Raw genomic sequence first — 12,786 nt, 5'->3', positions numbered from 1 at the left:
GCCTGGTAGGCTACAGTCCATCGGATAGCAAACAGTCGCACAGGACTGAGCAACTTCACTCTTTCATTGTATCTTCATGTTCTTTTCCCCAGATCCGGTTCACAAGTGCTTATGGAAAAGATGGCTGATATTAACCTCAAAGAAGTAACCTTAATAGTTGGTGTGGTTGCTGTTTGCTATTGGAACAGCCTGTTTTGTGGTTTTGTTTTTGACGATGTTTCAGCAATACTGGATAATAAAGACCTGCATCCATCTACACCTTTAAAAACTTTATTTCAGAATGATTTCTGGGGGACCCCTATGTCTGAAGTAAGTATGAATTACTTATATGTATCTCAGATTTTAAAATGTTTTAGTAGTTTAGTTTTTCCTCAAATATTTCATATAAGACATGAATATTTGTAATAAATTAGATAGGAAGTGGAAAATGTGATTATTTTTTTTAAAGTAGTACCTGATACTTTCCTTGATTGTGTATCTTGGCTTAAATGTTTTAAAACTAATATATGTGTGTAAAAACCAAATGTATTAGGAGAACAATAAGGGCTGCTGCTGCTGCTCAGTCGCTTCAGTCGTGTCCGACTCTGTGCAACCCCATAGACGGCAGCCCACCAGTCTTCTCCATCCCTGGGATTCTCCAGGCAAGAACACTGGAGTGGGTTGCCATTTCCTCCTCCAATGCATGAAAGTGAAAAGTGAAAGTGAAGTTGCTCAGTCGTGTCCGATTCTTCACAACCCCATGGACTGCAGCCTACCAGGCTCCTCCACCCATGGGATTTTCCAGGCAAGAGTACTGGAGTGGGGTGCCATTGCCTTCTCTGACAATAAGGGCAATACATAACTATTTCTTGCTGACTTCATTTCTTTTTTCTTTCTTATGAGTCAAGCAAAGGAGATAACTGTTTGTGGTATATTTAACCATTTAAAAGGACTTCCCTAGTGGCTCAGTTGGTAAAGAATCCGCCTGTAATGTGGGATACCTGGGATTGATCCTTAAGTTGGGAGGATCCTCTGGAGGAGGGCATGGCAACCCACTCCAATATTCTTGCCTGGAGAATCCCCATGGACAGAGGAGCACAGTGGGCTACAGTCCATGGGGTTGCAAAGAGTCGGACACAACTGAGCAACTAAGCATTAACCATTTAAAAATTATATAGCTTCATTACAGATTGAGTAAAAATGCAAAGTACACATATTATTTTTCTGCAGAGAAAAATGATTTATTAAAATTTTTAATTTGTGCCATATCTCATATCTAATAATTATTTTGATTTTATACTGAGAACCCAAAAGTTTAGGTTGTTTTTATGAAGGTATTTTTCCTGTGCTAGTAACTTTATTTTGAAGGTCAGTGTTAAACTATTAAGGACCAAACACCTGTCAGCTTAGGATCATATAGACTAGATTCTAATTTTAGTTTTCTGATATAAAAGCTGTGTGAAGTAGGTGGGGACACAGCTTTTAGGTAATGAGGTATTTTCCTGATCTATAAAAGAATAAACTCTGAGGATTCATTAATTGTCTGTAATATGTAGCACATAGTTGTTGAAACATAGCATGTAACACTCTTTTTGTCATTTGTCATTCATGGCCCCTTTCCAAGTTCTCCAAACTTGGAAACTTCTCAAGAAGGGGTATGGCATCTTTCATTCTTTTAGTCACAAACAAGTATTTTTTTTCTTACTAAAGAAGCAGGTCATTTATTTTCCTGCAGCCTTTCTGTTCTCACCCAGTTCTAACCTTTAGAAGAAACGTCTTTTGATAACAAGGGAAAAATATGGTTCTGTCATGATATTATTTTCTTGATAAATACCACATTATTTTCTAGATAATTCATTCCCCTGTACCCATACCCTCTGTCCCCAAATTATGCTAATATGTACTGTGGTTTAATCATGATATTAGAGTTTGACCTTAAAGGTGCTTTCTGGTATAAGTGATCTCAGTTCAGTACATTGCCTTAAAAACATTTCTGTATGTTTGAGGTGAAACCTGAAGGATGTACAGGAATTAGGCAAGAAAGAGAAAAACATTCGAGGTAGGTAGCACTCATGTTGTATGTAGTCAGTACAGACGGAGATATTAAAGTGCTACTAATTTCAAAATAAGAAATGTTTGGTTCTTGTGCTTCCCACTGTTCCCTGTTAGGGATGAGCAGGCTTAAGTCTATAGATATAAAACAGAGTTACAGTGAAATACAGTAGATGTAGGAGAGCAAGGAATGTGAGTGTGGATTCCTTATATAAAATTACAAAAAAATGACTAGGATAATATTTTGTATCTTTTTAACTTGTGTGTTTTATTCTTAATCTGCTTTGATTTTGTCTTAGAGTAAAAATATTTCTTGTTAAATGTAACTTTTAGTTTATAAAGAAATTCAGTACCTAACATAAAATTTTATCTGCTACAAGTAGAGACCACAATAGCAAAGGTGTCTATTCTTTAAGAAAGTTTTTCTCTTATATCACTCCCTGTGTGGTACTTAGGAATTTTTGGTTTAATATATTCAGGTTTATACATTATTGGAGGTGTTTTTTCATGAGACAACTAGGCAACCTTTTTGAGTCATTGTTATTTAAATGGCACTGGGTGATCATTCTATTCTTATGTTTCCTTTTGAAAATCTAGCCAGCAGTTACATGAATGCTTTTTGGTAATAGTTTGGGAAACAGGCTTTGGAGGGAAATCCTGTACTACAATTTGATTAATGCCACTATTAACCTATTTTCTTAATCTGTGTATTGAATTAGTAGTCAAATGTTTTTCTTCTGTTCTTTGATTACTATATATCAGTGTGTGTATATATATATGTGTGTGTGTGTGTGTGTGTGGCATCACCAACTCAATAGACATAAGTTTGAACAAGCTCCAGGAGTAGGTAATGGGCAGGGAAGCCTGGCATGCTGCAGTCCAGAGTCAGACACAACTGAGCAACTGAACTGAACTCAACTGTATATCAAAGAGGAAATTGCCTTGTTTTTGGACAAAGAAAGTAGGAAAACACACACAAACACACAAAAAAACCCACGTAAAGCTATGTTTTATATTTATGTTATTCTTGAGACTTTTATTATTTGTTATTTCTCAGCCAAATGTAGATTCTTTAGTAGTAAAAGCAGTGATTAGTTTATGTATCCAGAAGAACCAGGATACTTTAATAATCAATGATTGTTTTTTTCCTTATAGGAGAGAAGCCACAAGTCTTACCGTCCCTTAACAGTATTGACATTTCGCTTAAATTATCTGTTCAGTGAACTAACACCAATGTCATATCATCTCCTAAATATGATTTTTCATGCTGTGGTTAGTGTGATATTTCTTAAAGTCTGCAGACTTTTTCTGAATAACCAGAGTAGTATGATTGCCTCTTTACTTTTTGCAGTGCACCCAATACACACAGAAGCAGTAAGTAAAATTTATTTTTTGCATTATTTCTACACATGACTATGATGGTATATGTTTTTAAGGAAAAAAAAATTAACCGTGACTTCAAGTATTTAAAGACTCCTTAATTTGGTACAGTGTCTTACCTTCCTAGTGCACAGAATGTAGCTTTCCTATTGTGTAAAATTTTTCAATGTAAAACAATTTTTGAAACATAAACATTTAATGTGTAATTATTCAACTTTAGCAATGTAAAATATAAATGAATACAGCTCTTTTCTTTGCTAAATTTTTTTTTGTGAATAAAGATTTTAAGTATTTGTCAACTTGGCTTTTTTTGTGTTTCAAAGGACAGAAAATAATAAGAAAAACTTATGTAAGGCATGAAAATGTATCAAAATACATGCAAATATAAGCAGACATCCTAACAAATGATGTTCAGTAATTTCATATTATTTGTTACCATGAGTTTAAAAATTGTGCACTGTCTCTACTATTGCCAGTATGCTTATGACCAACACATATTCAAATTATAACCTTACTTAATTCCATAATCTTGAGACTCCAAAATTGCCTCTCAGCAGAGCAAGGAGGACTCTATTCAGTTGTTTTATTACAAGCTCTTAGTTTGAAACAATAGTCTGTGTGTTTAAACTTTGCAGAGTTGTGTTTGTGTGTTGCAGGGGCGTTGTGTGTCTCTCCCAATATCCTGAACCTTTTGGTATCTAACTGAACATTTTTCTATACATCTGCAAAGATGCTAGGTTGTTTTAAGTTTTACAGTGAGTTCAGAACACTTTAAAGGGAGTTTGGGGGGGATCTTATATTTAATTTTTTTTTGAGTTTAAAAGGGTATTTTAAAGTGTATTATCTTTTTAAACTTTTCAGGTTTTATTTGTGAGATATGATGCAATGTATTGAGTTTATTATATACTTATATTTTAAGAACACTTGTATTTAAAAAAAATTTAGAACTAAGTCTGGATGGTATACTATATAATTTTGTAAGATGTTACTATTGAAGGAAGCTGGGTAAAGGGTAAACAGGGCCTCTCTGTACTATTTCTGCAACTTCCTCGGAGTCTATAATTATTGATAGTTAAAATAATAAAAGTTACTGATGAATATATCTTTATGTAAGATACACAAATTCACCACATGAGGGCACTCAAGGAATGCCTATAAAACAGAAATGTGCACTTGATAAGTTACAGCAGCTTAATTTCTAATTAAACTACTGTTGCAATTATATATAGTTAAAATTTCAAAATGCTTTTCATTAATATGGACCTCCCTGCCTTTCCTTTTCTAGGTAACAGGTGTTGTAGGAAGAGCAGAACTTCTGTCATCTATCTTTTTTCTAGCTGCATTTTTGTCATATACTAAATCAAAAGGACCAGATAATTCCATAGGTAAATGTCTAATATTCAATACTTTTCCTTTAGCTGTAAAACTCAATCAAATTATATATATTAATGTATTGTTTTGAATATATAAAGCAGAAATTGCTTACAACATTTGAAGTTTTTCAGTAATATCTAATTGTCTTATTCTTTTATGATATTATAAAATTGTTTTTGTGTGTTTTTATATTTTTCTGTTCCTAAATTGTAGTGTGGACTCCAATTGCATTGACAGTTTTTTTAGTGGCTGTTGCAACACTGTGTAAAGAACAAGGAATAACAGTTGTGGGAATTTGCTGTGTATATGAAGTATTTATTGCCCAAGGGGTAAGGAGAAATATAAATTTTCTTGTTGCTGTCTTTTATACTATTTGAATCAAATTCTAATGAATTTATTTTCTAAATGTATCATCATATAAATTGCTTTACCAATAATATTTAGCAAAAATTTGCAAAAAACAAGCATGTTTTGCCTTCATACCCACTGAATATTACTTAACATTTTATATTACACCTTCAGTTTTTTAAGGACAGATTTTTAAGTTTCAGTAAAGGAACTCTTGGGCAGTTTGGGAAAGCACCCAGTAATACTGTATAGTGTAATTCATTATTGGAGAAGACTGTGGGGCTCAGTTTTATTCATTATCAGTTCCACCAGTTCCATGCTGATATTATAATTATAGTCAATTTTTATTTAATCTTGCAATTAGAAAGTACAGTTGTTGAAAACATTACAGTAAATTGCTATTTTTTACTTAAATTTTTTTCTTTTTCTAGTATACTTTGCCATTGTTATGTACTACTGCTGGACAGTTTCTTCGTGGAAAGGGTAGTATTCCATTTTCTATGCTGCAGACACTAATAAAACTCATTGTCTTGATGTTCAGTACCCTGTTGCTTGTTGTGATTAGAGTCCAGGTTATTCAGTCGCAACTTCCAGTGTTCACGAGGTATGACATTCTGGTTCTTTTTGTTTTTTTCCTTTTTTTTAACTATGAGTTTTAAGTGATTTAAGTGATTGCAAATGTTCCAGAAAGTCTTTGATTTGCATTAAGGTTTTTTAACAGCTTTATTGAGTTATAATTTATACTTTTTAAGAATCCTCATGTATTTAAAATGTTCAGATTAATATGTTTTGACATACATGTACACTCTTGGAAGCATCAGTCAAGATAATGATCCCCCAGTTGGTTAAGTGTTAAGTCTTCCATATCCTTAGTCATTTTTGTCTACTTGCTCTATTAATTATTGAGAAAAGGATGTTGAAATCTCTGACTGTAACTGATCAGAGTTACAAACTGACTGATTTGTCTATCTCTCCTCAGTTCTGACAATTTTTGCTTCCTGTATTTATTGTAAAACTACATAATATCAATATTTAGGATTTTAATGTCCTCTTGATGCATTGATCCTTTTATCATTATTAAATGAGCTTCTTTATCCCTGCTAATAGTCTTTACTAAGAAATTCACTTTTCCTTATATTAACTACTCCAGCTGTCTTTTGTTAGTGATAAACGGTTTATCTTTTTTCATCTCTTTACCTCTTAATTCTATCTATATCTTTATATTTAAAGTAGATTTTTTTATAGGCTACATATAGTTGGGTCTTCCTTTTTTGTTTGGTCAGATAATCTGTGTTTTAAATGGTAGGTTCAGCTGTCTGATACAGTTTGTTGTAAATCTACCATCTTGCTAATTGTTTTCTCTTTGTCTCATCTGTTCTTTGTTCCATTTTTTCTGTGTTTTGAATTGAATATTTTGTATTACTCCATTCTTATCTCCTTGTTGGCCTATTAGCTATAAATCTTCCCTGTGTATTTTTAGTGATTGCTTTAGGGGTTTTTTTGGTTTACATCATTTGTTTATCACAATTTATCTTTAAGGAATATTATAATTGTATGTATATAAATTATAAATGTCAGTATATATAGTACAAATACATATACAATAAATAAGTTTATATATAAACATTTTAAATAATAACATAGCCTTTGTGCTATGTGTATATGTTTTTATTGAGTATACATTATAAATCCCACGATACATTGTTAATTTTTACTTTAAACAGTTATCTTTGGAAGAGATTAAATTTAAAAAAAATTTTGTTTTACCCTGTAGCGTTACCATTTCTAGTGTTCTTCCTTTGTTAGATCAAGATTTTCATCTGGTACCATTTTTCCTTGTGACTGAAGGACTTTCTTTGACATTTCTTGACTGTGTAGGACTGCGCTGGTGATGAATTCTTTAAGCTTTTGAAAGGTCAGTTTTCATTCCAATCCCAAAGAAAGGCAATGCCAAAGAATGCTCAAACTGCCGCACAGTTGCACTCATCTTACACACTAGTAAAGTAATGCTCAAAATTCTCCAAGCCAGGCTTCAGCAATATGTGAACTGTGAACTTCCAGATGTTCAAGCTGGTTTTAGAAAAGGCAGAGGAACCAGAGATCAAATTGCCAACATCCACTGGATCATGGAAAAAGCAAGAAAGTTCCAGAAAAGCATCTCTTTCTCCTTTATTGACTATGCCAAAGCCTTTGACTGTGTGGATCACAATAAACTGTGGAAAATTCTTCAAGAGATGGGAATACCAGACCACCTGATCTGCCTCTTGAGAAATTTGTATGCAGGTCAGGAAGCAACAGTTAGAACTGGGCATGGAACAACAGACTGGTTCCAAATAGGAAAAGGAGTATGTCAAAGCTGTATATTGTCACCCTGCTTATTTAACTTATATGCAGAGTACAACATGATAAACGCTGGACTGGAAGAAGCACAAGCTGGAATCAAGCTTGCTGGGAGAAATATCAATAACCTCAGATATGCAGATGACACAACCCTTATGGCAGAAAGTGAAGAGGAACTAAAAAGCCTCTTGATGAAAGTGGAGAGTGAAAAAGTTGGCTTAAAGCTCAACATTCAGACAACGAAGATCATGGCATCCGGTCCCATCACTTCATGGCAAATAGGTGAGGAAACAGTGGAAACAGTGTCAGACTTTATTTTGGGGGTTCCAAAATCACTACAGATGGTGACTGCAGCCATGAAATTAAAAGACACTTACTCCTTGGAAGGAAAGTTATGACCAACCTAGATAACATATTCAAAAGCAGAGACATTACTTTGCCGACACAGGTTCGTCTAGTCAAGGCTATGGTTTTTCCTGTGATCATGTATGGATTTGAGAGTTGGACTGTGAAGAAAGCTGAGTGCCGAAGAATTGATGCTTTTGAACTGTGGTGTTGGAGAAGACTCTTGAGAGTCCCTTGAACTGCAAGGAGATCTAACCAGTCCATTCTGAAGGAGATCAGCCCTGGGATTTCTTTGCAAGGAATGATGCTAAAGCTGAAACTCCAGTACTTTGGCCACCTCATGCGAAGAGTTGACTCATTGGAAAAGACTCTGATGCTGGGAGGGATTTGGGGCAGGAGGAGAAGGGGACGACAGAAGATGAGATGGCTGGATGGCATCACTGACTCTATGGACGTGAGTCTCAGTGAACTCCAGGAGTTGGTGATGGACAGGGAGGCCTGGCATGCTGCGATTCATGGGGTCACAGAGTCGGACACGACTGAGCGACTGATCTGATCTGATCTGATACATAATACCTTTATTTTACCTTTGTCTTTGAAAGATATTTTCCTTGAGTGTAGAATTCTACAATGCTGGTTTTCATTCACTAATCTAAAAATATTACTCTATATTCTGTGGCTTGTGTTATGTTAAACGAAAAATCTTTTCATCCTTATCTTTATGTTTCTGCATGTAGTATGTCTTTTTTTTTCAATTCTTGCTTTTAATACTTTCCCTTTATCGTTTCTCTTCTCTGTATTTTTTAATTGAGACATAATTGACATGTAGCATTGTATTAGTGTACAACATAATGAATCTTATACATACACACACAAATGATTACCATAATAAATTTAGTCAACGTTTGTCACCACACATAATTACCAAAAAGTTTTTTTTTTCTTTTGATGAGAACTTTTAAGATCTACACTCTTAGCAACTTTCAAATATATGATACAGTATTGTTAACTACAGTCATGATGCCGTACATTGCAACTTCAGGACTTATCGTACAACACAGTTTGGGTGAAAAGGGCCAAAAGTTGCAAGCTTTCAGTTACTGTTTGTTTTATCTTCATGTTTCTTGTGCTTAGGTTAATTTAGCTTTTTAGAATATGTAACTCTTACTTCATTACATTTTAGAATTGTTTCAGTTATAAACTTCTTGAAATATTTTTTTCTTTCCTCTCCCTTCTTCCTCTGGGACACCAATTACATGTATTTTAGGCTTCTTGAAGGAATACTGTTACTCTGTATTTATTCCTCTTCCCTCCAAAGCCATTTTTCCCATTTTCATTTTGGATAATTTCTTCCATTGTAGCTTCAAGCTTACTAATTTTTTTTCTGCATGTCTAATCTGTCCTTAATTTCTTTTATTTTTCATCTCAGACATTTTCATCTCTATTTGACTTCTGTTTGAGGTGTGTGTGTTTGTGTGTGTGTGTGTGTATTCCATGTTTCTGACTGTTTTAGCACTTTAATGTCCTTTTCCACTGATTTTATCATCTGTGTAATTTCCTGGTCAGTTTAGATTGAATAATTTTTCTCCTCATGGATTGTATTTTTCTACCTCTTCACATGCTTGGTAGTTTTTCTAATAGGTACTGTATCTGATTTTACCTAATGTATTCCTCAAAATATTGTAGACCATTGTTCTCAGATGCATGTAAGTTATTTGAAAGATGTTTCGTCTTTAAGTCTTGCTTTTAAGCTTTGTTTTAGGAGACCATAGCAGTGTTTGTTGTTGTTTAATAGCTAAGTCGTGTCTGGCTCTTTTTGCAACCCCATGGACTATAGCCTGCCAGGCTCCTCTGTCCATAGGATTTTCAGGCCAGAATCCTGGAGTGAGTTACCACTTCCTTCTACAGGGTATCTTCCCTACCCAAGGATTGAACCCACTTCTGCATTGTCAGGAAGATTCTTGCCACTGAGCCACCTGGGAAGCATAGCAACATTTAGGATAGGGCTAATTTTGCTCCTTTGCTGACATAAGACCCTTCTGACTTCTCTACTTGATAGACTTTGCATTATGAGGATTTCCACTCTGGCTGCTGAAGAACTGTTCCTAGTTGTGAGTTTTATCTAATCCTTTCAGAAGCTACTTTCCAAACTGTATTTTCCTAGACCTGCTGTAACAATTTACCAGAAACTGAGTGGCTTAAAGAGCAGGAATTTATTCTCTCACAGTGCTGGAGGCCAGAGTCCAAAAATCAAGGTGCCAGGCACAGTTGGTTCCTTCTGAAGGCTCTGGGAAAGAATCTGTTCTATGCCTCTTTCCTAGCTTCTGGCGGTTGCTGGCAATCTTTGACATTCCTTGGCATGTTGCTGTATCATTGTAATCTGCTCCGTCTTTGCCTAGCCTTTTCCCCTGTGTGTTTCTCTGTATTTTCTCTTCTTTGTATAAGAACATCAGTCATTAGATGGTGCTGTGCTATGTTTAGTCGCACAGTCATGTCCCACTCTTTGCAGCCCCGTAGACTGCAGCTTGCCAGGCTCCTCTGTCCATGGGGATTCTTCAGGGAAGAGTGCTAGAGTGTGTCACCATGCCCTCATTAGACAGTGGGCCCACCCTTTATGACCTCATCTTAACTATAACTGAATTGACAAAGACCTACTTGCTAATAAAGTCACATTCTGGTGTTTTGGGTAGACATAAACTTTGGAGAAACAGAAATCAACCCACTATACTGTCCTTACGTATTTCTTTGTATATATATGCTAATCAGTTCTCAATAGTACTGAAAACTGGAGAGAAATCCTTTACAGATATGAGTTCTCTTTCTCAACAGTTTTCTTCTCCCTGGTATTCTGCCTGCTAATTCTAACCCCCCTGGACTTCTAGGGCTCCCAGCTTCATCTCAATTTAGGGATACAAATGGTCTCCACTCAGATTCTCTCTTGCTGCTACACAGACTAAAAATTCTGTCCAAGTTCTAAACTCTTTAGATAGGGCTCCCCTCATCTGTTTTTTTATTTTTGTTTGTTTGTTTTTTTCCTATCAATCAAGTGTCATTGTCTGTCTTTGCTCGATGCTTAGAATGTTAAAGGAAGTTTTAATTTTCTATTTTTTTATTTAAGGCTAGAAGCAAAAGTTATACTGAATTTTAACATTCTTCTTATCTTTTTTTCCTGTTCTCATCGCATTTTTCCATTTCACCTCACTCATCCAAAGTTTAAAAGAAAATTTATAAAGTTACCTATTCATAGTTTTATTCAAGTGACTGACATTACATGCAAGAACTTTTTTTTTAAACAAAATCCCAGTATTTTTCCATTATAGGTTATTACAAGATACTGAATATAGTTGCCTTTGCTATGCAATAGGACCTTGTTTATCTCTTTTATATATAGTAAGGTATATCTGTTATATCCAAGCTCCTAATTTATCCCTCCCTCACCTTTTCCCCTTTGGTAGTCATATATGTGTTTTCTATGTCTGTGAGTCTGTTTCTGTTTAGTAAATAAGTTCATTTGTATCATCTTTTAGATTCTACATGTAAGTGATATCATTTGATATTTGTTTTTCTGTACCTAATTTACTTCACCAAGTATGATAATCTCTAGATCTATCCATGTTGGAGAAGGCAATGGCACCCCACTCCAGTACTCTTGCCTGGAAAATCCCATGGACGGAGGAGCCTGGTGGGCTCCATTCCATGGGGTCGCTAAGACTCGGGCACGACTGAGCAACTTCACTTTCACTTTTTACTTTCATGCATTGGAGAAGGAAATGGCAACCCACTCCAGTATTCTTGCCTGGAGAATCCCAGGGACAGAGGAGCCTAGTGGGCTGCCATCTATGGGGTCGCACAGAGTTGTGTAAATGGCATTATTGCATTGTTCTTTTATGTCTTGAGTATTATTCAATTGTATAATAATTATCCTTAATAGCATTTTTTTCTATAAAGAATATTTAAACGTTTTGCTTCCAGAATTTTTACTTCTGAGTCTAGCCATGCTAAATTAAAAGTTCATTTAAGCATAATAGTGTGGAAAATAGATTGAATTGTAGATAGATATTTTGTATTTCCTTCTTCACTCCTTAATGTTTCCTGTTTATCATTTGTTTTAGGGAATTTGAATCAACTCTTTTGCCTCTCTAGTTCTATAATATGACAATGTGCCTTATAGGTGTGAATGTATTTATTTTTTGTATATATATGTAGATGGGTATATGGAGTATGTTATGTTTAACACTGTATTTTCCAAATATAAGCATTTTAAAATGTGTGTGTATGTACTTGTGTTATATAAATTTTATTCTGTTATCCTATGAGGTTGATTATAATATGATTAGACTTGGTTTGACATGTATTCTTTGAGTAAAGTTCGATTATCAAATAATTTATCCTAAATAGTTAATTTTTCTAAATGAACTCTGAAAAGTGGATAACAGGAAAAAGTTTTGTGTTCAGTTTTGTTGGTCATGTTGAGAATTCAAATCCTGACTTTCAAGATTTAGTATTTTTCATACATATATATATTGAAATATGAAAGTTTTGGAGAAGGGATTGGCTACCCACTCCAGTATTCTTGCCTGGAGAATCCCAAGGACAGAGGAGTCTGGAGGGCTTCAGTCCATAGGGTTGCAGAGAGTAGGACATGACTGAAGTGACTTAGCACAGCATGAAAGTTTAGAAAATATTATTTGTTCAAATAATAATTCATTTTTCTCAACCAGTTGATATTTTTAAGAAGACCAAGTCAAATAAGCGATAGAGGTTGATTTTTCCTTGACTTACTCATTTTAAAACGAGAATTGGGTTTTTAAGCAACTATATTAGAGGAAGGAGATATTCAGTCGTGTCCAACTCTTTGCGACCCCATGGGCTGTAGCTCACAGGCCCCTTCTGTCCGTGGAATTCAGGCAAGAATTCGGGAGTGGGTGGCCATTCCCTTCTCCAGGGGATCTTCCTGACCCAGGGATT

General features: G+C 34.9%; 1 protein-coding gene across 6 annotated transcripts in view; it reads left to right on the top strand.

The window, feature by feature from the left end:
• The window catches only part of TMTC3 (transmembrane O-mannosyltransferase targeting cadherins 3), a 50,941-nt gene that overhangs the window by 11,994 nt on the left and 26,161 nt on the right, over positions 1–12,786 (top strand). For 5 of the 6 annotated variants that reach the window (XM_055586204.1, XM_055586226.1, XM_055586196.1 and 2 more), the window contains exons 2-6: positions 93–309; positions 3,187–3,405; positions 4,697–4,796; positions 4,999–5,114; positions 5,565–5,737. In XM_055586204.1, coding sequence (XP_055442179.1) covers positions 112–309; positions 3,187–3,405; positions 4,697–4,796; positions 4,999–5,114; positions 5,565–5,737 — 806 coding nt within the window. In that variant the 5' untranslated portion in view covers positions 93–111. The remainder of the gene's footprint in view (positions 1–92; positions 310–3,186; positions 3,406–4,696; positions 4,797–4,998; positions 5,115–5,564; positions 5,738–12,786) is intronic. The other variant, XM_055586234.1, reaches the window with a different exon arrangement.

The sequence above is a fragment of the Bubalus kerabau genome, chromosome 1 (genome assembly GCF_029407905.1).
Source record: "Bubalus kerabau isolate K-KA32 ecotype Philippines breed swamp buffalo chromosome 1, PCC_UOA_SB_1v2, whole genome shotgun sequence".
NCBI lineage: Eukaryota > Metazoa > Chordata > Mammalia > Artiodactyla > Bovidae > Bubalus > Bubalus kerabau.
This window is presented reverse-complemented; position numbering and strand designations above follow the sequence as displayed.